The following is a 25751-nucleotide window of genomic DNA, read 5'->3' as shown; positions in this document are numbered from 1 at the left end:
ACGTATCCAAATTGAAAGCATTGACTGTGGGTTTTAGCATGAATGGGCCACTTTGATACAAGCTAAAGTTATTTGTCAAAACTTACCTTAGTGTGCTAAAAACTAGAAAAATGTAAGTTTATTATTGTGCATCCTATTAGGTTTCAAGAATGGATATTTTTAATACTACTCTCTTCAATTGTTTGATTCATTTGACTTTGCAGCAATAGCTCTGCTGCAGTGTTCTTTACGCACTTAATATAAATTTTTTAGATCCTTCCTAAGGAGCATCTTTGTCTAAAGTTACCTCTGAGCTAATAAATGCATTTACACAGCTGCACAGTTTTAGGTTTACTGCTACATTTCATTGAGCATTCAGATACTTGAATTTGTTATTCTTATCCTTTTTCTAACCTGCCTAGGTTGGGTCGACGTTCTATACTGTGGTTCACAAGCACAGCTCAGTTTGTGTTTGGAGTTGCTGTCGCATTTACCTATGATTATTATAGCTTCATCATTGTCCGTTTCCTCCTGGCCCTGGTATGTATTGAACTGACATAAATGTTATTTCCTTTTACTATGTGTTAAACAGTTGAGTCACTTTAGGTAAACATTAGAACCAGGCTTCAGACTATGTTTCGGACTGCATGTATAACCAATGCGCAGCAAACCAAATTTGTAACCGCAAATTACGCCATTTCAGGTTTATTTTTGCAAATTCTAACATGACCTAAGGTTTAATTGCGATGCACTTTTTATCAAACACAGAGAGGAAAAATGTCCCATTCTGCATCTACTGTCCCTTGTTTTTCCCTTAAAGAGCAAGGCAGAGGCTGCAACAACTGCCTTTGGGTTGGAAAATCAGATTAGGATGTTGCTGCATAGTTACGTGGTGCAAGGCGAGGCTGTGGACCAAGACAAGGATCTTAAATTTAACTCGTTGGGGAACAGAGAGCCAGGTCAGGGAGGATGAAGATGATGGGCGAGTGGGAAGGATGTAGGTGGTAGAATTTTTGACGATTGGACTTTATGGAGGATGGAGATTGGGAAGCCAGCAAGTTTGAAAAATCAAGCTTAGAGGTGACAAAGGCATGGATAATGTTTTCACGAGGGTGGGGGGTGGTGGGGGGTACAGTAAAGGGCAGGCAATATTATAGAGGCAAAAGTAAGTGATATACTGGATGGGAAAAGGAGATTTGAATTTCAATTCTTGAGTTGAACAAAACGCCAAATTTGTGTGCAGTGTGGCTCAACATCAGCAAGCAGGCATGAAGCGGGAGAAGTGTTGATGGCAAGGTGCAAAGTTTTTTGGCAGGGCCTAAAAACAATTGCTGTGGTCTTCCTGGTGTTCAGCCTAGGGTTTAGCTTAAACTTTATGACAATCTTCAGTTTTTTGCCCTTTACCTCTCCTACAGGCAGTAACTAATTCTGAGGTGAAGTTATGTAAGTGTTAGAAGCCCCCTGACACCTCACCCAAGTGGTCATTCTTCAATTGTAAGTTTTAAGAGTGAGTGTCAGCAGGCTATTTGAACAAGGGGACATCACAACCGAGCTCAATTCTGCTTTTACCCTATTTCCACACATGTTTATTTCCAGCACGTCAGTTATGAACATAAGAACATAAGAAATAGGAGCAGGAGTAGGCCAATCGGCCCCTCGAGCCTGCTCTGCCATTCAATAAGATCATGGCTGATCTGATCCTAACCTCAAATCTAAATTCATGTCCAATTTCCTGCCCGCTCCCCGTAACCCCCAATTCCCTTTACTTCTAGGAAACTGTCTATTTCTGTTTTAAATTTATTTAATGATGTAGCTTCCACAGCTTCCTGGGGCAGCAAATTCCACAGACCCACTACCCTCTGAGTGAAGAAGTTTCTCCTCATCTCAGTTTTGAAAGAGCAGCCCCTTATTCTAAGATTATGCCCCCTCGTTCTAGTTTCACCCAACCTTGGGAACATCCTTACCGCATCCACCCGATCAAGCCCCTTCACAATCTTATATGTTTCAATAAGATCGCCTCTCATTCTTCTGAACTCCAATGAGTAGAGTCCCAATCTACTCAACCTCTCCTCATATGTCCACCCCCTCATCCCCGGGATTAACCGAGTGAACCTTCTTTGTACTGCCTCGAGAGCAAGTATGTCTTTTCTTAAGTATGGAGACCAAAACTGTATGCAGTATTCCAGGTGCGGTCTCACCAATACCTTATATAACTGCAGCAATACCTCCCTGTTTTTATATTCTATCCCCCGAGCAATAAAAGCCAACATTCCATTGGCCTTCTTGATCACCTGCTGCACCTGCATACTAACTTTTTGATTTTCTTGCACTAGGACCCCCAGTAATAGTGATCAGGAGCAGGAATGCTACCTATATTTTTTTTATCCCTAACCCAGGAGCACTGAAGCTAATTGTAGCATCCCTTCTGCTATGCTGGCTGAAATAAGCTAATTCAGCACAGACTAGGGATTGGGATGGGAAGAATTCCAGTTTAGGGCTGCTAAAGTTAAAGAAGCCTGAAAAGTCATTCATAATGCATATATTTTTATCTGAGAGCGAGAATCCCCTTTTTAAAAAGAAGACATCCCCCCCCCCCACATCCCACCCCATTCAGTGTCTGGAGTCTCACAACCATTACCACATCCCCTGCCAAGAGGCAGGCAGATGACCTGCTTCCAGGACTTTGAATAAGCCATCTCGAAATCAGCAGCTAGCAGGTAGACAGCAGTTGCCAATAGCGACCCTCCCTATAATTTTCCCTCTCACCCTGTGGCGAAGCACCTGGTATCTGTTTGGTGCCTCCCCATAATGGCATGGCTGAAATATGTTATTTATTGTAGGGAAGATTATGGGTGCAACCCTGCATCTTAGATGATCAATAGATTGGGGCTTGAGTGCAGTGCAGCCTGCCCCCCAAATCAATAAATATATATTATATCCAAATATCTAATTTTATTTTGTAAAAAAAATCTTTGTGTGCAGATGCATATATATAAATCATTATTATATACTAAAGTAAATACAGCAGAAAGCCTAGAGGAGTATAGAAAGTACAGGGATGACGTAAAAAAGGAAATAAGGAAAGCAAAGAGAGGGTATGAAAAAATATTAGCTAGTAAGATTAAAGAAAACCCAAAGATGTTTTATCAGTACTTTAAGAACAAGAGGGATAGCTAAGGAAAAGGTGTGACCTATCAGGGATGATAAGGGTAATTTGTGTGTAGAAGCAGAGGATGTGGGTAGGGTTTTAAATGAATATTTTGTCTCCGTATTCACAAAGGAAAGGGATGATCCGGACATAGTAGTTAAAAAGGAGAGGTGTGAAATATTGGATAAGGTAAACATAACGAGAGAGGAAGTACTAGAGGGACTGGAATCCTTGAAAGTTGCCAGAGTCAACCATAAGTCACCAGAGACGGATGGATTGTTTCCTAGAAGGAAACCAGGGAGGAAATAGCGGATGCTCTGAGGATCATTTTCCAATCCTCACTAGATACAGGGGAGGTACTGGAGGACTGGAAGACTGTAAACGTAGTACCTTTGTTGAAAAAGGGTACAAGGGAAAGGCCGAACAATTATAGGCTGGTCAGTCTTACCTCGGTGGTGGGCAAACTATTAGAATCAATACTGAGAGATAGGATAAACTATCACTTGGAAAGGCATGGCTTAATCAGGGATCGTCAGCATGGATTTGTTCAGGGAAGGTCATGCCTTACAAATCTGATTGAATTCTTTGAGGAAGTGACAAGGAGGATTGATGAGGGTAGTGCAGTGGATGTTGTCTACATGGATTTTAGTAAGGCATTTGACAAGGTCCCACATGGCAGACTGGTCAGAAAAGTAAAAGCCCATGGGATACAGGGAAATGTGGCAAATTGGATCCAAAATTGGCTCTGTAACAGGAAACAAAAGGTAAAAGTCGATGGATGTCTTTGCGAATGGAAATCCGTTTCCAGTGGTGTGCCACACGGCTCAGTATTGGGTCCCTTGCTGTTTGTGGAATATATTAATGATTTGGACTTGAATGTAGGGGGCATGATTGGCAAATTTGCAGACGACACGAAAATTGGCCGTGTAATTGATAGTGAAAAGGATAGCTGTAGACTCCAAGAAGATATCAATGGGTTGGTGGAGTGGGCAGAAAAGTGGCAAATGGAGTTCAACCCGGGGAAGTGTGAGGTAATGCACTTAGGGAGGGCAAACAGTAAAAGGGGATACGCAGTAAAAGGGAATATATTGAGAGGGGTAGAGGAAGTGAGAGACCTTGGAGTGCATGTGCACAGGTCCCTGAAGGTGGCAGTACAGGTAGATAAGGTTGTGAAGAAGACATACGGAATGCTGTCCGTTATTAGCCGAGGTATAGAATACAAAAGCAGGGATGTAATGATGGAACTGTATAAAACGCTGGTAAGGCCACAGCTGGAGTATTGTGCATAGTTCTGGTCACCACATTACAGGAAGGACGTAATTGCTCTGGAGAGAGTGCAGAGAAAATTTACAAGAATGTTGCCAGGGCTTGAAAATTGCAGCTACGAGGAGAGATTGGATAGGCTGGGGTTGTTTTCCTTGGAGCAGAGGAGGCTGAGGGGAGACTTGATTGAGGGAATCAGATCGAGGAGACAGGAAGTACCTGTTTCCCCTAGCGGAGAGTTCAAGAACTAGAGGACATAGAGTTAAGCTGATTGGCGGAAGGATTAGAGGGGACATGAGGAAAAACTTTTTTACCCAGAGGGGTGGTGGGTGTATAGAGTTCGCTGCCCGAATTGGTGGTAAAGGCAGGGACCCTCAACTCTTTTAAAAAGTACCTGGACCTGCACCTAAAGTGCTGTAAGCTGCAGGGCTACGGACCGGTTGCTGAAAGGTGGGATTAGAATGGGCACCTGGTTGTTCTTCGAACCAGCGCAGACACAATGGGCCAAATGGCCCACTTCTGTCCTGTATCTTTTCTATGGTTCTATTATTAATGCTGCAAACAGTTGTTCAAAATTGTGCTTCTACTACTTATGTTGTGGGCATCATTGATAATTCCTGAATAAAGTGTTATTTTCCACAAATGACAAATGATATTTCACACTTTAAAAGTAATTTCATTATACCTGTTAGCCCTGTCAAACCTGGGTGTATTTTTCAAAAATAGCACTGTACAGCAAACAAATGAGTTACTCTGAAGCCGCTCTGAATACACTGGCTCATTCACTTAATAGCTAATTTTAACCTAACCTGCCAGGCAGGTTTGGGTCCGATGCCCGTTTTATTTTACTCTCCATTGACTTGGAGAGTAAAATCGGACGGGATGTAAAACAGGCGGCCAACTCGAACCAGTCCGGTTTCCTACCTGGCAGGTTAGGTTAAAATTACCCACTTTGTGCAAAATTCCTATGCTACCATTGTGCTTGCTTTGATGGGTCTTTCACACTCATGAAATAACCTCATTGTTACCAATCTTGGCTGAGTTTGCCTTTACTGTGTCTATACAGTAAAATCCAGTAAATAAGCTGGACTTTCATGATCTGAAAATGGTGATTTGTTTATGGGTGTGAGTGATCCTTTGGTGTTCGATTGCCTACTATAAAAGTATCAGGTGTGGCTTTTACTACATTGGAACCTATACTCCATTTTATTATGGTAATTCTTGGAATGGGCTATGTGCTGGAGAAGCATGGATACCTTCACAGCTGCCATTGCATCAGAGCAATGTTACTGCTGCTGGTATTGTAATAACCATCTAGTTAGGGGGGGAGAGGCAGTAGATCAAATTAAATAGAAATTCAACAGAGAGCAACAGTATATTTAAAATATAAGAAAATAGGTGACAAAGAAAAATTACCTATGTGATGAACCCTAATCTCAGCCAAGCAAATGGTATAAGTGTTAAGTAGGGGGAAGAAATGAATACAGGAGAATGTCATGCATCCTAGCAGTCATCTCCAACGAGGCATAGACAGGTTGTTTTCCCACCATTTAGATTGTGGATGATGTGTGCTACAAGAGAGAAAGGGCCCCAAGTGAAGAGAGTAACATAAAGTTTTAAAGAAGAATGAAGGAATTTGTAGAATTAGATGTAATTCTTACATTTAACTTTTTTTGTATTTGAAACAGGTTTCTAGTGGCTACCTTGTGGTAGTTTTTGTCTATGTGACAGAATATACTGGATTGAAGGCCCGCAGTTGGGCGTCTATGCATGTCCATGCTTACTTTGCTGTTGGCATTATGGTAGTAGCCTTGGTTGGATTCCTGGTACGGGCCTGGCGGTTCTACCAACTTGTACTGTCGCTTGTGACCATTCCTTTCATCTTTTGCTGCTGGCTATTACCTGAGACCCCCTGGTGGCTTCTGGCTAAAGGGCGGCTTGAAGAGGTCCAGAAGCTGGTTGACACAATTGCCCGGTGGAACAGAGTCAAGATCCCTTGTCACCTCTCTGTGATCCAGATGAATAGTCCTGAGGATTCAACGGACAATGAAATTACAAAAAAGCAAAACATGACCAAAGTAAACAAAACCAGTATCTTGGATCTTTTCCGTACCTGGAATTTGGCTAAGAGGACCATCACGGTTTGGCTGGTGTGGTTCACTGGGAGCTTGGGCTATTATGTTAGCTCTTTGGGCTCTGTCAATCTGGGTGGAAATGAATATCTGAACCTCTTTCTAGCAGGTAAGAGAAAATTTGCATTGAAACAGAGGTGAATACAAATATAGCAGGCAGCCCATTAATATTTTAGTAGAGCTTAGTATTCAAAACCTTCAAGTTACCCAGGTCTGAAAAAAAAAAGCAGCACTTGTTTTCTTTTTGCTGCCAATGTTGAATAGTGAAGGGAGACATTACATAATGTTTGATGTTTTCTTTAACCAGCCTTTCTCCCTGTAGTGGTAGAAGCTGTACAGGTAATGTAATAAGTGAATAACTATTCTTAGATACCAGATTATACTTAGAACTGAAGGATCAAAGCACTGCTGATGGTCTAACAGTTTAATTTGCTAATACTAATTTCAAAGTTAATTGGTGGTAAGTATTTTACTAAGTAGACAAAATCAGCTCAAAGATGGTAATGAGGGATTCCTAAGAGCTGGTAGTCTTAATAAATGATTTGTATTATGTAGGGGATTGAAAAGGAAGAGGTAGAGACTATAAAGGGGGCAATAACATAATGCAAAATTAATCTGGAAAATTGGCATGTTTGACGAAGCAGTGCTTTACATTATCTCGGTGAAATGGGAGCCTTTACAATTCAAGTGCGCTGTAGGATAGGATTTTACTTTGTACTTTAGTAACTTGATTGCTCGGTGTTGAATATTCTGCTTAAACCTGTGTGCCAGAGTCAGTATTTTTGCTGTGATATAATATCAAAATTTATTTCTTGAGTTATTTGATGCAACTTTAGAAGAGTGAAATAACAAGAGTGAAATAGCAGTATGCAGTTATTTAATACAGGTGTTTTTTTTCCAAAAATGGAATCAAATTTGATCTGGTGGAAGAGCATCTGATTCCTAACCAAAAGGGTGATTCCTACTCTTTAGCAATGTTCTTATTTACCTTCCATCAGTGGGGAAGGTTTTAGCAGTTTTTGGCCTGATTCACGAATGGAGCACGCCATCATGTTAGAAAGCTTGGGAGTGAAGAAAGGTTCATCCCATTTTCCTTGCAGAAGAAGGAATTTTGTTGGCACAAGACAGCTCTGAAACCATAAAACTACGAAAAGGAATTATTGTGCTAAGTGGCATTTGTGATATGGTGCACGGTAACTCATTGGAGATGCAAGGCACTGTGCCGTGAAATAGTATCCTTTGTTCCCAGATGAATTTCCAATTGAATACATTATGTGGTATCTTTTTAAAAGGCATCAAGCAGAGGATAGGTGCAACCATATGGACAGACAGTTGCTGCATTCCTCCTGGCCACTGACTGCAGAGTGGCATTGGCAGAGGCATTGTAACAAATTTTCTGCCTGTCTTTTCAGTCAGGGACACTATGTGGCATGGGGAGACCATCATACATCAAAAGGTGTAATAAGCAACTCTATGCTTTTATTTAAGATGATAGGTTTCCCATTCTCTGGTGTATAGCACTTGAGTTCTTAACTGTGAGTGCAACACCTAACTAAGGATATTTTTCATCTCAAGGTTCATATAAGGGAATGGATATAAGTAATATAAGAAAGATAACTCCACACAACTGACAATCACCAGATCTGGTGCAATGTCAGTTTTTATTCTCACGTGGAAATCTGAAAGTATTTACAATGCAAATTAATAGTTAAATTATACCGTGTTCATAAATTAATATAATAGTCTTTCATTGTATAAAAGTAAAGGGTAACCTTCATTTTTACTATTTAGTATAATACAGTGTAAACCATATTTCTTTTTAATTTCCAGTTTATCTGGCTTTAAAGTTATAAATAGGATTTAACTATATTGGCATTGCATACTGCACTGCCTGTGGGCTCATAGTCCTGTCTTCTATGGTGGGGCACTTGCCATGAACCTCGTGCTACTTAGCTGTCCTGAAACTTAATGGCCTCATAGCTAGTATTTGTCTAGCCCTACTCTAGAATTCTCATAGGAGTTGTTGAGATTCTTGGTTAGTCTCTATTGTGCCTGTTACCATTTTACTGGATCCATGACCTTATCTGGTGACTGTGTACCTGCTGCCTACCTCAGGACTTGTGGCTCCCACTTACTGGTTATCTTGCAACTTAGGCTGATATGGTAGTGTAGTGGTTATGTTCCCGGACTAGTAATCCAGAGAACTTGAGTTCAAATCCCACCATGGTAGTTTGAGATTTTGAATTCAGTTTAAAAAATCTGGAAATAAAAAGCTGCTCTCAGTAAAAGTGACCGTGAAGATGTCGATTTGTCATAAAAACCCCACTGGTTCATTAATGTCCTTTTGGGAACAAAACCTACCGTCCTTACCTGGTCTGGCCAATATGTGACAGCTATCTACGTCCCTCTGAAGTGGCCTAGCCAGCCACTCAGTTGTATCAAACTGTTACAAGGAATACCACACGGACTGCAGCAGTTCAAGAAGAAGGTCCATCACTACCTTCTCAGGACAATTAGAGATGTGCAATAAATGCCGGTCTTGCCAGCGATGCCCATGCTTTTATATTCATGAGAATGAATATAAAACTTGCTAAGCATGTTAGGATTTACCTATGAAGCCCGCTGGGGTATCTACTTGGGGTTATCTTGTATCAAGATTTATGGACCTAACTTAAAATTGTTTTCTAGTACCTACTAGTCTATCTTGGAGCTATTGGTTATCCTGGATCCTGAATTCATTCTATTACCTCAATCTACATGATGAGGCATAACTGTGTGTGTGTGTATAAGGTACCTTTCATATCAGAAATTATTGTGCTGGAGGCAGTATTATATTATTAGTCCTGAAATTCCAGGAGCTTCTCCCAGTGTCCTGCTGTAACCAGGGATACCCCATAGAAACAGAGGAAATGGCCATTTTAGCCATTTACTTTGTTTCCCAGGGATTCTGCTGTAGGACCCCCGTAGAATTTCCAGGCAATTGTATAATGCGGCTGGTGCAACCCAATCTGAAGAGTTGACAATGCAAATAAGGCTCCTTTAAGAGGTACTTTTCACAAGAAAGGTTCAGATGAATAAGGGCCCTTAGCCTATTTGACCACATCCTTCCAGAATACCATCCCTACCACCTCAGTGGGCTTTTACAGAATTGAATAACCCTTAACTGTAGATGATTTCTCCCTCTGGGGCTTGAACTTTTTACTGGGAAAGTAGTGCAAGTGCTAGAAGCACTGCAAATAGATGTTGGAAATGCAATGAAGAAAAGATACATTCCCTATTAGCCCTGGAAAATCCATAAACACCGCAGTGATGGCCACCACCTCCTATAATCTGCTGCACTTGTCTCATTGCGATCAAGATCTTGCCAAAATTGTCTAATTACTTCCCCAAATAAAGAGGTATCTTGGTTCTGGTGTGCCACTAAGCACTTCTTAGAAATCTGCCCTTCTGCACTTTGTCTCCATTTTCACAAGGTATTCACTGGGATGCATGACCATCTTTGCCACCATATACTACTGTTGCAGTAAAGTCAATTATTGATGCTTTTCTTCTGTATCTTGCAGCAGTTTTCGTTGGGGTTCCACTGTGTCCAAATATTTGTCTTGATATGCTTTGAGACATGCCACTTAAGGTAGTTAAGTTGAATTATATTCCAATTTAAAACATCTGACAGTTATTTGATGACCTGACCTAGATTAAGCCTTCCACTTGTTAAGATTTTTCAGATTCTTGATGTCCTATTTAACGAGGAGAAGTTTACAGGCTTCCTCTCTGAACTCCCAAAGTATGTAATAAGAATTTATCACTGAAAATTGGTCTCTATTTCCTTTCCCCTTGTTCCCCAAGAGCATCTTGGTAAGCTTGATGAGATCACGTCTGGCCTATTCAACTAATACAGAAGCCCTGCCTGTCAAAAAATTTGCTTTCTCGGAAGACAGGTTTTCTGCCGTCGATAGATTTATTTGGACAGTAAGGTGTCTCTGACAGATATACTCCTACTGCTGAAAGTGCTCTTGTGGCTTTGATTATTTTCCTTCACAACAGGTGTTAACAGTACCTCTCAGCATCTACCCTGACCTTTACATGTCCAAAGCTAAAAGATTTGATGGTACGTGGACTGAAATTCTGCTAAATAAGCAGAGTGTGGTTAGGAATAGGATTGAGGAATCCAAGAATACGTACAGGTAGAGATGATCAAATGCTGTCTAGAATGGTTGTAGAAGTTTGGAACTCTCTTCCGCAAACGGCAATTGATACTAGCTCAATTGCTAAATTTAAATCTGAGATAGATAGCTTTTTGGCAACCAAAGGTATTAAGGGATATGGGCCAAAGGCAGGTATATGGAGTTAGATCACAGATCAGCCATGATCTTATCAAATGGCGGAGTAGGCACGAGGGGCTGAATGGCCTTCTCCTGTTCCTATGTTCCTAGAATGAGATACTGGTGTGGAAATGTCAAAGGAAGGCCATTGGTCAAGGATGAATAATATAGGATGTAATGATAAATAGATATTCTGGAGATTCAATGTATGTACCTTTGGGAAAGCTTGTAGACACTTGCAGATCCTTTCCTCGGGAGATTTAGTGGATTGGGCCATCTTTCATAGAGTGATTTGGACACATTTCCTCATATCTTCTCTACTAAAACCACCCTTATAAAAATGTCCTGCTGATTTTACCCACTTTCATTATTATCAGCAGTGAAAGGAGGACAATGCTTTGACATCACAGAGCATCTGCCAAAGTTAAATTAAGTTCTTTGTTGGAAAGATGGAATTGCATTGTATTTGCATATTTGGATCATTTTTAACAAGAAAAATATTGCAAGAAAATGGTCACAAATAGAAATTATTAGACTATGAATGTTTAAATTTACATTCTGGGCAGCATACATGGTTAGATAAGATTTTTACACACTTTCCCCAACTCTATTTCCCACATTCTACTCTTTTTCTCCAGATCATGACCTAGGTTTCAGATTATTCCAGGAGCCTTACCGAAGCATGTCTATACTTGGTCTAATATAAAGGAGTGAGCTCAGTGCTGACACTTTGGGCTCGATATTACCAGGGCGGCCGGGGGTCTATTGGGCGCGTGGGTAACGCGCCCGGTGAAATCAGTCTGCCCCGCGCGCAATCGCAGGCTAATTGGATCCACTTACCTGGACTTCCGGGTTCCCCGCTGCTGAGCTGCGCGTCGGGCAGACTGTGCATGCGCAATAAGGTCTGTCAGCTGGAGGAGCTCTATTTAAAGGGGCAGTCCTCCACTGACTGATGCTGCAACAAATAGGAAAAATTACGGCATGGAGCAGCCCAGGGGGAAGGCTGCTCCCAGGTTTAATGATGCCTCACTCCAGGTATCATTGGACGGGGCGAGGAGGAGGGGGAGCACAGAGATCTTCCCCCCGGCGGCCGGGAGGAAGGGGCCTGCCTCTGCCACCCAGAAGGCCTGGCTCAAGGTGGCAGAGGAGGTCACCTGCACCACCAACATATCGTGCACCTGCATACAGTGCAGGAGGCGCTGCAATGACTTAAGTAGGTCAGCCAAAGTGAGTACACTTACTCATTCCCCTACACTCCGTCTGCCACATCACCGCCCCCACCCCACACCTCCTTCTGCACTGCCAACACTACTCTGTCACATCACCCCTCACACCCACTCAAAGCTCATCCTCATCTTACCTGCACTTACTCACCTCGCCAGTACTCATCCCACCACCACCACTCAACCCAATCCTCATACAATCTCATGGCTCCATCTCATACTCACCCTCTCATGCATCTCTTTCACGGTCAGCCTCACTCAACCTGTCATTACCTGTGCTGCAGCCACAGGGCATGCATCACATATGTGCAGTAGGCAGCGTAAGGCAAATGTGCCGTGAGCATGAAGGGGATGCACAAGGGTGTTTGAGGGTTTGTCATGGTTTTTACTTATATTTAATTTCTGAGCAACTCACATCACATATTACATTGGCACCACTACTGCCACGTCTTTGCGAATCCTGTCTGGTTTGTGCAATAATGCCCTTTCCTGAGGATCACAATGAAGACCCACACCTGATGCCACCCATTGTGTCACTGCAGAGTGGGTGTAGGTGAATTTGCAGGGCTCTTTTGTGCAGACGACTGAGAGACGTCGGCGATGTCCCCGGTGGCACCCTGGAAGGATGCGGAGGAGAAGTTGTTGAGGGCAGTGGTGACTTTGACAGCGACAGGTAAGAAGATGGTGCTCGGGCCAGCCGGGAGCAGCTCGGCATGAAGGAGACTGCAGATGTCCACGACTACATGTCGAGTGACTCTGAGCCTCCGTGTGCACTGCTGCTCAGAGAGGTCCAGGAAGCTGAGCCTCGGTCTGTGGACCCTGTGGCGAGGGTAGTGCCCTCTGCGACGCATCTCTCTCTGCTGTTGCCCTCCCTCCTGCTGTGCAGGTGGATGTGTCACAGCACTGTTTTGTGGAGCTCCACGTGTCAGAGGTGGACGACGTGGCCGGCGAGGCTGGTGATGCTGTTCGCTCTCCGAGGAGGTCATGACTGCAGCTACGGCGGCCCCCATCCGGAAGATGTACATCTGAGGGGGTCCGCAAGGTAGGTAAATGTGTCTGGACACTGGGGTAAGTGTGCAAGTTGATGAATTTTATTGTTAGGAGGAGGGTGGTGGAGGCCAAACTTTGTCCCAAGTGACTTAGTGGCCTCCTGCAATGAGTGAGGGTCTCCGCCCCCCCCAACCTGTCAAATGGACCTTTGCAGCTGCCACAGGCTGATGGCTGCAACACATCCATTTGAATTGGGAGTGTTTGCAAAATCCCACCCCATGTAAAATATCTCCTTAATCGGGTCTCTAAATGACCTGAAATACCTAAATAAATAGCTTAAGTGGCACCCCGCCGGCTTTAATTGCCTGCAGGAGTCCCACATGCGGGGGCTGCGCGCGCATGTCAGCGCGTCTGTGGGAAACCCAGAAGTGGGCGGGTTGGAGCCGGGCTCCCGACCCGCCCCGGGAATCCCCGATTTTCGGAGCCCCCCCCCGCCAGGAACGCACCCGATAGCGGGTGCTAAAATCGACCCCTTTGTCTCAAAGTGCAAGATTCCACTGTCAAAAATACGACTCAACAAAGAGCTAACAACTGACTAAACTTACTTGGCCAAGCAGTCCTGAAGTAGTCCTGAGAGAAAAGTTGTGGCAATCAGCAGCAACCTAATTGTGAAGTATGCACCTCTCCTTCCAAAGATTTGGTTACAATTTTTTTCCTGCCAAATGTATTTCATACATAGTTGAACTCTTTCACCAGCCATCATGTACTTGGATTATGTTTCTAAAACAAAAGCATTTTATGACTCTTTACTCTATTTTTTTCATTAGGTCTCCACTATTGGCTCATTGTACCAAATTTTCTTCAGTCAGGAAGGTAACACGGTATGGCCTTTGCCATGGCTTCAGTCGTGTAGTTGTTTATTTTAAAGATGACATTACCTTTATTAAAGGGATTATCTCCCATTGGGCTTCCTTGAGTCCCATCATAACAAATGGCAAAGTAGGTGAGCTGCACTTCCTCCCCTGTAGGAAAGCTCCTGACTTCCACTTGGTACCTTCCCATGACAGCGCTTTGGAGAGCGGTGACCTGTCAAGTGGCTTTCTGTGGGTATAACCCACTATTAATCTACAATATCCGACTTTTCAGTGGCACAACAGGGTTGGAACAGCAGCATATTGTGAAGGTGTGCAATCAATCCTTGTGGCAGGTGCTAAAAATGCTCTGTGATCGGCCAACAAGTCTTACCTTTTTCCTGCCCACAAAATGTATTGATGCATTGGTACAAAATGAACCATCTAGCTCTGTTCAGAGCTACTGAAACACACCCAGGAGTTATCTAGCGAGAAAAGGATTAGAATTCAGAACCTCTGAGTAGGACTCCATCTCTTTAGCAACAAAGCTACAGGGACACCCCACAGGTAACTGTCCTAACCTGTTAGCTGCCATTTTGCCACATTGTTTTGCGGTTGACATACACCGTTGTCAGAAGCTGTTTGGGAATCAGATTTACTTTTAATCTGCTGTTCACCATTTTTTGCTTAATCAGATTCCTCTTGTTTTACAACCCTAAAAAACCTTGTTGCTATAATTTTGTTTCTTGTTTTGAAAGCAAAGCCTTTTTTAATTATGTGACTAAACCCGGCTGTACTTAAAAGCTGCCAACTTGCTTTTATCTAAGCAGAATATTAACCTACTTGCCTTATCTTTTAATGTGAACAATAAATGCAACTGAGGTTGGATATGGGAATTTACCATCTGTTTAGCTATTTCCTTTAAGGCATGACTAAATAAAGACTGCAGATGTACTGTACCAATAATTGAGAGTCCTAATCCCAGTGTGTACTAGTTTTGTTCTGGAGACAACCTAGCAACCAGTTTTCAAGACATTCATAATAACACAATTTATAACTAATTTTTGTTGTGAATTGGCCTGCAACAATTTTTCAGCTCAGTGTTCTTCCCAGCTTGGTTGTATTTGGAGCCACAAGAGTGTAATATTTTCTAAAAGGGAGTGTAGATGTAGCAAATTGCTCTTACTGAGAAACTGTGACAAAGTCCCTACAACAGTCTGAACCTGTCAGAAACGATTGGATGTCACAAATGTTTAACTTAACTTTGCTCAAACTGAACTGTTGCTTTGTTCAAGTAAACATGCTCTGGGGGCTGTTGCTCAGAGAGGCTCTTTATAGGTCGATTGCCTTGTTCAGGGTTTCCGAGCAGACATTAATCTTATTTCTGATATTGGGAATTTGCAGCTTTCACAGTGTGATAGGTCATCTCCATATGTCCTTGTTCATCAACAGCATGCTATTTGCACATTACCCTCCCTCTGTCTGTGATTGGTCCGTTTATGTTCCAAACTTGCTAAGAATAGAACACATGCAACTGTTCATCCAAATGTTATATTTCAAGTGCTTGCATTAGTATGGGAACTCTTGAAAGTTACTCAACCTTCCCCCCTCACCCCCATCCCCAGACACATTCAGTTGTACTATGAAATTTATACTGTAATCCACACACCAGGGGCATATGGCACAGAAACAAACACTTCTATCAATAGATCTTGGCTCATTCATATAAATTTCATGCCTCTGCAGCGTAAGCAGAGGCCTGGAATGAAACTGGAATCCACCTTCAGTATGCAGCTCTTCTTTTCTTGTATTAATTTTTTTTCTTCTTGTGCTCATCGGGAAGAAGTGTAGGAGTGCTGGGCAGTGGAATACTTTGTCATCCATTGTCAGCATGACCATTCCAAGGTAAGGTGTAACCTCAGCCTCTCTTCGTTACTGTCCCCAACAGTGTGCCTTAACAACAAAAACAACTTGTAGAGTTTATAGAGTGCCGTTTAATGTAGTAAAATGTCCCAGGGCGTTTCACAGGAGCAATTATCAAACGAAATTTGACACCGAGCCACATAAGAGGCTATTAGGACAGGTGAACAAAAACTTTGTCAAAGAGGTAGGTTTTAAGGAACGTCTAAAAGGAGGATAGAGAGGCGGAGAGGTTTAGGAAGGGAATTCCAGAGCTTATGGCCTAGGCAGCTGAAGGCACGGTCACCAGTGGTGGAGCGATTAAAATCGGGGATGCGCAAAAGGCCAGAATTGGAGGAGCGCAGAGATCTCGGAGGGTTGTAAGGCTGGTGGAAATTACAGAGGTAGGAAGGGGCAAGACCATGGAGGGATTTGCAAACAAGAATGTCAGAAGAGTACCACGCGAACATTTCCATCTCCCACCCCAAGCATCTTTGTGACCCTTCCACATGATATCAGCACATGTTAAAAAATCTCTGAGAAGGCACCTTTGAAGAGGTGGACAGGCTTGAAATATGGGCTCAAGTCCAAAAGTTGTGATTGTACAATACACAGCACTAAATTTACTCTTTAATTTTTCCAACTACTACCAAATTAGAGCCAGGAGTACTTTTACCTGCTTGTGCACAGTTTCAAAATGCATTTCCACTGAACAAAGCTGGATCACATCAAAACAAGTGCTGGCTCAGCTTTCGCTCAAACTGCTGAATTCACATGAGCTCAGGATTCTGTTCCTTTGCTCACCGGCTGCTGATCTATTAAATACAGTTGACACCATTTTTAGATAAATGGCAAGTATCTACTTTGAAATTCCTCTCTCTCCATCACCCGTTTTTGCTCACAAGTGTTCAGTGTTTCACTTGACTGCCTAAATCCCCTAGGGTGTATGTATCTCTGCTGGTACATAGGACAGGTGTAGAGTGATATAAGTTGCTAGGGGCTGCTGAAGCCTACGGCTTGTTCTTCAGGGATGCTTATAGAAACAGAAGAATAATGTCTGTTGGAATGCTGGCATAATTGCACTAAAGAGTTCTACATAGGTAACAGTGTGTACCATGGTAGTTTTCTTTAATGCATATGAGGGGGGAGGAATAACAAGAAAAGGATTGTACTAGTCCTGAACCGGGGGGGGGGGGGGGGGGGGGGGAGTCCTCAAGTTTTATAATGGCCCACTTCCTCTTTTCTCAGGCACCACCACATCTAGCATGGCCGGTTCATACTCACTAAAGGTCCTAAACTGAGGGAGACTTCTTTCTGTTGGGTCCGCTCCCTTGTGTCATGCACAGCTTCTTTCTGCAAGTAGAGAAGTAATGTTGAGATGGTGCAAGTTTAAAGGTAGAAAGAATTTGCATTTATATAGAACTTTATCAGGACATCTCAAAGCATTTTACAGCCAATGAAATACCTTTGAAATGCAGTCACTGTTACTATTTAGGGAAATTTGGCAGTCAATTTGTGCAAGATCCTACAAACAGCAATGAAATGAATGACCAGTTTATCTATTTTGGTGGCGATGATTGAAGGAGGAATATTTGGCCAGGACACCAGGAGAACTCCCTGCTCTTCAAATGGTGCCATGGATCTTTTACATCCACCTGAACAGACACATATCTGTTTAATGTCTCATCTAAAAGATAACACTTCTGACAACGCAGCACTCACTCAGTACTGCACTGGCGTGTCAGCCTAGGTATATCTTGGAGTGGCACTTGAACCCACAATCTTCTGACTCAGAGGTGAGAGTGCTACCACTGAGCCGAGCTGACATATGGAGGAACATACGAAAGAGTCAGTACAAAGTGGCCATCCTGCATCACAACTTGTGTGTGAGCAACTGAACATTTATAATGTGGGTTATTTGTAAAGCTTGCTTTGTGGGATCACCTTTACCAATGGTCATCTGACAACAGTTGCAATTTGAAGTGGCTACTGTTCAAAGTGGCAACATAAGGTGTGCCCAGCTGAAATATAAACATGCATGTGAAGCTTGGAAAGAGCTATTTTCTGAGGGCTGGGCTTGCAGCTACTGTCAAGGAGTAACAGGTTAAGAGGAAACTGTTAGTAGCCTAGTGGCGGAGCTAGGTCTCGCCAACTGGTGGGGATGTACTCAAGATTTGGCTAACTTGGCAGGAAGGGGACCAAGCTGGGAACTAGGCAATACCGACATACCTAGTCTGAAGGCAGAAGCGGAAACCGCACAGATCTGCAGGCTGAACCTGGGGGCTGAAGACAGAGGACAGAGATTCCTGAGAGAAAAATGGAGGCGGTCCTCCAAAGCCACATTGGCCGACCTCAAAATGATTGGGGGGTCCCCTTCCCCCCCACCCCACTCCACTGGCTCCGGTATTACAGTAGCCTGAAGTTTTTCCCCATCTACTTGATATGGTGCAGTGTTGGCTAGCCTTACCTTGGCAGACTTGCTGAGATTTTTCTGCATCTGCCTCCAGGTTGTCTGAACATCTGACACTGCATTTATCCTGACAGCTACCTACTAGCCAAACGACCTGTGCATTGCTTCTGAGAGGAAGGTGCCCTTTCATGTCAAAGGGACAATACTCATTTGCTACACTTCTTCTCCCAGCATCTCCAAGAGTGCTTCTGAAAATGGAGCAGATCTGCTCCTTCCTGAAGTCATTTCTCCTTCCCTCAGCAACAATTCATGTACCCCTTAAGGTCACCAGCTTCATGTAGTTTCCCAACTTCCCCCAGCTAACAGTGAGCTCTTGCAGACCCAATCCAAACCAGAAATGAACAGAGTATATGTTATCAGGCCCATGTTGGAAAATCCTCCGAGGTCAGTCAGTGATCTCACAATGAGCACAAAACTTTGCTGTCAGTTACAGCACCAGTTTCTTTCCCAAAGTGGAAACTGTTCCCCTGTAGGTTGAACAATTATAAAAGTGCTTTAAACATTTATGAATATACGAAGTAAACAAGGTTTTGTGCTCTAGTTTGGAAGCAGTGAAACCAAATGCAAACACTGTTAGCAAAGAACTCCTAGCTGCAGTGTTGACTTTGTAATTCAGATTTAATTCTAAAAATACACGGGGGAATGGTGCTCACTCATTGTCTAGTTGAACTTTCATGAACTATTACAAACATATATATTAACGTTTACTACAAATCTTAACTTCAGTTGCCTTTTAGCAGTTGGTCTGCACACAAGGATAAAAAAAGTTGTTGAAATATGATACAAAACTTGCCTCACTGATCAGCTGTCTATTGTGCGACTTCTTGTTCCATTTCATTATATTCAACTGCTTCAAGCTTAACTTCTTTGATTTGAGCTTTATTGTCTATTTATGCAATCTAGATGCCTTTAAAATAGAAAATCCTTGAAATGAAAAGCATATAAGTCAGCATCTGTAAAGAGAAAAGGCAGGTTATTGTCGTTTCGGATGTGTACCCTTCTTCAGAATCCCTTTTTATATATTTCAAATATCTGTCTTGGCACCACCAAAAGATGTGAAGTGAACAAAGCTGGTTTACTTAAGCATATAACAAATTACTTATTATATTTAATATTTTTCATGCCACTCAACTCACAAATTCTTTAGCAGTTATATTATTTACTTGAATATGGTTGATGAATGTATCTGTTTCAATATTTGAATGCTAAGCTACCACTGAAAAGATCTAATCAAGACATGGGTATGTGGTTGTGATCCCTCTTACCTGATTAACCAACCTTAGCCATGCTACATGGGGTGGCTGAGCACTTCCCGCAGGGAAGGATCAACCAAGGGCACTCTCATCTACCTCAGAGTATGATGTACCTGTGGTATAGATGGATCAAGAAAGTAGTAAAAAGGAGAAAATACCTATTAAAAAGAACTTTGTGTGTACTTTCTATTGAATAAACTCCTCTAGTTGCTTACCACTATGCGACCAATGCATTATCTATAACCATGTACCCATTGACAGGTGCGGTGGAAATTCCTTCCTATATTGTTGCTTGCTTTGTGATGGACAGACTGGGAAGAAGAAATACATTAGCACCATCCCTCTTCCTGGCTGGACTGGCCTGTATTCTCAGCATGGTGATTCCTCAGGTGAGATTCTAACATTTCTTTTTCCTCATAATCTAATTTGGGACTGAAATTTCTCCTTTAACAAAAAACCAAGAGTTAGAGTGGGAGAAATTCAACATCGTTTCGCCCATTTTTTGGGCCTAAAATTAACGTTGGGGAGACCAGTGTTGCGTCTCAATCTCCCACCACCCAATCTCCCACAGAAGTGCACCGGCTGCCAAATTGGAAGCAGGTGACTTTTAGGTGTCTAGGGCATTCGTCTGAAACAGGCGTTCGGCACCTTACATGTGCAAATTGGCGGACCCAACGCCGCTTTGGGCGCAAGTCCAATTTCTTGGCCAGATGCTCTAATCATATATAACACAAAGCTACACTGGTGGATATTAATTGCCCAACTTTTGGAGTGCGAGGCTGGGGAAACGGTGGGAGGGGTGATGCTGGATTCCTCTTAGCAAAAAGTGGGAGCTCGCATGATTGTCTCTGTAACTAACAAATTGCTAACAACATTATATTCTCAGAAATCAATACGATTTCAGTAATGGCTCAGTAATTTCAAAAATTGTGTGATGAAAACGTACCGGCATCGCATTGTATTAAACAAGTTTAGAGCTTCTGGGGGTGACATTGGTCTTTGGCGATAGCCTAAAACGGGCAGTTATGAATCGGCAGCCCGTTTCGCACCCCGCCTTATTTTCTTCTCCCTCTGACTCAAAAAGAGAACCAAGTGTGTCAACTCCACTAAGACACACCCAAGGTGGTGGTCCAATGGAGCAGTAGGCATGGAGTTTACTCAAATGTTACGTAGTCCAGCGTGTGTCACAACTGCCATTTATAGCTTGCCATCAGCACAGGTATGAACCTATAGGATCTGTATGTTTATTGCGTTCTTTTGAGCTTTGAAGAAAGCCTGAACATGCATTTCCGTTGTCATCGGTATAACCTGGTTGATACAGGTGAGCCAACAATAGTCTCTTCCTTTTACACATGCTGACAGGTTAAGATATAACAGAGATATTAGCCCATACTGTATGCTGATATCTTGGTGTTAGAAAGTGTTCTCGGTACTTCTGGAGATGCGAGGACCGATTTTAACTCTACCCGCCTTTGGAAACCAGGCCGGAGGGAAGGCAGTCAAAATTACCCAGAAGACTTACCCGCTGACGTCCTGCTTCCTTTATGCAGTCTTCAATTTTAAGCTGTTCTTCTGAGCAGGTAGGAAGGACACTCGCCAGAAACCGGCAGATTCCTGCTTTAAATATGCAGATCGGGCTCCAATGATGTCATCGGGGGCCTGACTGCTATTTTAACCAGTGGCCTGAACAGAGAGGGCTAGGTGAAGCTGGCAGGAAGAAGAGTTGGGGGCAGAAGAGGCCCAAGGAGTCAGTTTTTGAAACTTTAAAAAAAAAAAAAATTTTCTTGTGGGGTCAAGAGGAGAAGGAGTGCTTCTGCTCCTCTGTGCCCCACAAGAAAAGTTTAGTCCTTCCCTTGCCCGGGCCTCCCATCTTCCCAATTGCAAGGCCCCTCTCAAAACCCCCTTCCCGCGACTTCTCTGAATGCCGGGGATCGTTCCTTCCGTCCTTGCCAGCAGCCTCCTTCCGCCCACCATTCCACTCCCACCCACCGGCCAGGTGCCGCTTTCCACTGGTATCGGGTGGTCAACTGATCACCATGCAGATGAGGCCCGGGAGTTAACATTGCATGAGTTACTCAGTTCCACTCGTTTATGGAATTAATTCATATTTGGCAGTCCAGTAAGTATCTTCATTTTTTGATGACTTTATTTCTGCTTTTTCTTACTAACAATTCAAAGTTAACAGAAACCTTGCCCAAAGCCCATCTATATTTGGTTGATAGACGAGGTATAATAAGTTCAGATCCGGAGTACCAATGTAGCATTGCACTTTTGCACTGTCTCTTTCATATACGTGCCTATTGCTTCACTTTTTTTTTGCCATGTTTTAATCTTATTTTTCTCCTCCCGTTGTGGATCTGCGAGGCCACACATTAACAGCAGGCAGGCAATTAAACTCCAGGTTCTGCCAATGCTGCGCTAAAGAGTGAGTGAGAGTTGCTCGATGGCAGCTCACCCTCTGAATTTGTTCCTCATACATGGAGACTTCTCTGGCCTTCCTATGTAGCACGGCTGAGATGAGGAAGTTGCCAGAGTGGAAAGTAGTTTCAAGTAATGTTTTGGGGGAAGTGATACTAAATAAATCTTTTCTACTTTCAGGACATTGAGGCTCTGTCTATCACTGTCAGCATGATAGGAAAGTTTGCCATAGCTCTGGCATTTGGACTGATTTACCTGTACACTGCTGAGCTGTACCCTACTATAATACGGTAAGTGGTACAAATATTGGAATCCAAATGCTTTGAGTTAGGCTACACCATAAGAGTAAGGTATTATCACCATAAGAGTAAGCTACACTATTTACCATGCCATGAGTTTCTATGGAATATATTTGATTTGGTATCCTGGCAAAACAAAATGAGGAATGGAGAGATGTAGCCAGACTATAACCATAAAATAAAGAAAAAGCAAGTTGAAAGCTTTAGGTGGAATGAACATAGAAACAGGAGTAGGCCATTCAGCCTCTCGAGCCTGTTCTACCATTCAGTTAGATCATGGCTGATCTGTATCTTAATTCCATCTACCCGCCTTGGTTCAGTAACCCTTAATACCCTTAACACGACAACAGGTTCCACATGTATGCTGATGACACCCAGCTCTACCTCACCACCACCTCCCTCGTCCCCTCTGCTGACTCTGATTTGTCACACTGCTTGACCGACATCCAGTACTGGATAAGCAAAAAGCCATTGGCTTCAATCCCCGCCACAAACACCGTTCCCTAGTCACTGACCCCATCCCTCTCCCTGACCACTGTCTGAGGCTGAACCAGACCGTTGCAAACTTGGCATCCTAATTGACCCCAAGATGAGCTTCCGACCACATATCTGTTTCATCAAGACCTCCTACTTCCACCTCCATAACATCACTCTTCTCCGCCCCTGCCTCAGCTCATCTGCTGCTGGAACCCTCATCCATGCCTTTGTTACCTCTAAACTTGACTATTCCAGTGCTCTCCTGGCCGGCCTCCCGTCGTCCACCCTCCATAGACTTGAGCTCATCCAAAGCTCTGCTGCCCGTTTCGTAACTCACATCAAGTCCTGTTCCCCCATCATCCCTGTGCTTACTGACCTACATTGGCTCCTGGTTTGGGAATGCCTCGATTTTAAAATTCTCATCCTTGTTTTTAAATCCCTCCATGGTCTCGCCCCTCCCTATCTCTGTAACCTCCTACAGCCCAACAACCCTCCGAGATCTCTGCGCTCTTCCAATTCTTGCCTCTTACACATCCCCGATTTTAATTGCTCCACCAGAACTGGAACCCTGAGTTTCAACTGCTCCAGCGGAGATCAGCGATTAGAATAGGGACCGTTCCGATTTGTGTAGTCCAGTACCACATCAGATAATGAATTTACCCACTGAGCCATTTGGTAAACTAGTTAACAGTTCTTATGGAAAAATATGTGGCAAACTATAGAAGGGATTGTCAAACATATAGCCACGATCCGCTGGAAATTATGCTATATAATATTATTGTATGAATGCTTGGCTTGTTGTACTACCATTTTCTTGTGCCACCCGTGCTTGATATCTTTAATAGATCTTCTTTCTTAAGAAGCCTTGGAGCCAACTTTCGTATACTGGTGTATTTCAGTCCTTAGTGAATAAGAACTGGTGTAAGTCAAGCCATAATGTAATAAGAATACAGTTTTACATATACATTTCAGTAATTATTCACAGACCCAAGTACAGATTTGGATGTGTAAAGGGAGGGAGCATAGTGATGTCACCAGGAAACTACATGTAGGTGAAGTTTAAAGGGATGCACACAATTAAAGGGAAGTGGTAGAATAGAAGGGACAAAAGTCCACACAGGCTTTGGAAAGGCTCAAAAGGGAATTGAACCTGATGGTTGGCTTTATCAAGGCTGAAGGGAGAGAAGGCTTAAAAAGTAACAGCCAAAAATGAAGGAGAAGGGAATCCAAAATGCAGACATGAGTCTGCAGACAAATGACGAAGTAGCACAGCACAGCACCCAACCCCTAGTTTGATGGCTGTTGAAGTGGAGGAGGATGGACAGACTTGCCAATCACAGCATCATCCTCATAGGTCAATGTTGCAGCATGCTTGGAAAGGCAGGTTAGAGGCCATAGCTGACTGTTACTGTCACTGGCTGTACCAACCTTTTGGTGTATGTTAACTGGTGTATGGTGTATGCTGCCCTTGCAGCAATTGGGACAGTTCTGCACCTGGTTCCCTACTGACTAGGCACTTGTGCAAACAGTTCCACTCGTAGATATCCCAAGGTCTGCAGTTAAGATTGGTGGCATCTCGATGGGTGGGGCCAATCAGGCTATTGACTGTTATCACACTGGCATGTTTTCTCTCATAAAGATGAAAATTGGCCCCCATTTAGACTTTCTTGGCCATCTGCCAAAATTTGTTATGATCTCCTTGATTCAGCCTGAGATGGGGACACCCAAATAGCACATTCTGGTGGCCAGTAGCCTCATAAATGAATAATTCTAGCTCCTCGTCGGGAACTTTGTACTTCCAAGCCTCAGCAATTGCAGTTTTGGAGATTTTAGCAAATAAAGCACATCTTTAGGTATCAGCCTTAGCTCAGTAGTAGTACTTGTCTCAGAGTCAGAAGGTTATGGGTTCTAGTCCTGCTCCACAAACTGGAGCACATAATCTAGGATGACACTTCAGTGCAGTACTGACGAAATTTTGCACTGTAAAAGGTGCTGTCTTTTGATGAGACGTTCAACCGAGGCCCCGTCTCCCCACTCAGGTGGACGTAAAAGATCCCATGGCACTATTCGAAGAAGAACAGGGGAGTTCTCACTGGTGTCCTGGTCAACATTTATCCCTCAACCTACATCAGTAAAACAGATTATCTTGTAACTATTTAATTGCTGTTTGTGGGAACTTACTGTGCGCAAATTGGCTGCCATGTTTCCCTACATTACAACAGTGACTACACTTCAAAAGTACTTCATTTGGATATAAAGTGCTTTGGGATGTCCTGAGGCCATGAAAGACGCTACATAAATGAAAGTTCTGCAATTTTTTTTAAAAAAAAGAAAGAACAGTCCTTTACATGCTATCATATTCTTCACAGTAGCGCAAGGGAAATCAAGTCCCCTCTCCCATAGTTGTGGCATAGCACTCTGATGTTCCAACATACTGCACCACTACCCGAACACGTAATATGCAAGAATGGGGACTATGAGTTAACAGGGAAGACCATTGAGGCTGAGTGTGTAAATGGGTTCAAAAGACAACTGGGTGTGTTCCTGGAAAGAGAAAGAATCGAGGGATTATATAGGAACATAGGAACAGGAATAGGCCATTCAGTCCCTCGTGCCTGCTCCGCCATTTGATAAGATCATGGCTGATCTGTGATTTAACTCCACATACCTGCCTTTGGCCCATATCCCTTAATACCTTTGGTTGCCAAAAAGCTATCAATCTAAGATTTAAATTTAGCAATTGAGCTAGTATCAATTGCCGTTTGCGGAAGAGAGTTCCAAACCTCTACCTTTGTGTGTAGAAATGTTTTCTGATCTCACTCCTCAAAGGTCTGGCTCTAATTTTTAGACTGTGCCCCCTACTCCTAGAATCACCAACCAGTGGAAATAGTTTCTCTCTATCTGCCCTATCTGTTCCCCTTAATATTTTATAAACTTCGATCTGATCACCCCTTAACCTTCTAAACTCTAGAGAATACAACCCCAATTTGTGCAATCTCTCCTCGTAACTTAACCCTTGAAGTCCGG

General features: G+C 43.1%; 1 protein-coding gene across 1 annotated transcript in view; it reads left to right on the top strand.

Annotated features, from left to right (window-relative positions):
• slc22a16 (solute carrier family 22 member 16) overlaps window positions 1-25751 on the top strand; it is a 44856-nt gene that overhangs the window by 6521 nt on the left and 12584 nt on the right. The window contains exons 3-6 of the mRNA XM_067985042.1: window positions 402-519; window positions 6079-6631; window positions 19792-19919; window positions 22129-22238. Coding sequence (XP_067841143.1) covers window positions 402-519; window positions 6079-6631; window positions 19792-19919; window positions 22129-22238 — 909 coding nt within the window. The remainder of the gene's footprint in view (window positions 1-401; window positions 520-6078; window positions 6632-19791; window positions 19920-22128; window positions 22239-25751) is intronic.

This window comes from Heptranchias perlo, chromosome 5 (genome assembly GCF_035084215.1).
Source record: "Heptranchias perlo isolate sHepPer1 chromosome 5, sHepPer1.hap1, whole genome shotgun sequence".
NCBI lineage: Eukaryota > Metazoa > Chordata > Chondrichthyes > Hexanchiformes > Hexanchidae > Heptranchias > Heptranchias perlo.
The sequence above is the reverse complement of the archived record's forward strand: the minus strand, read 5'-3'. Positions and strand labels throughout refer to the sequence as shown.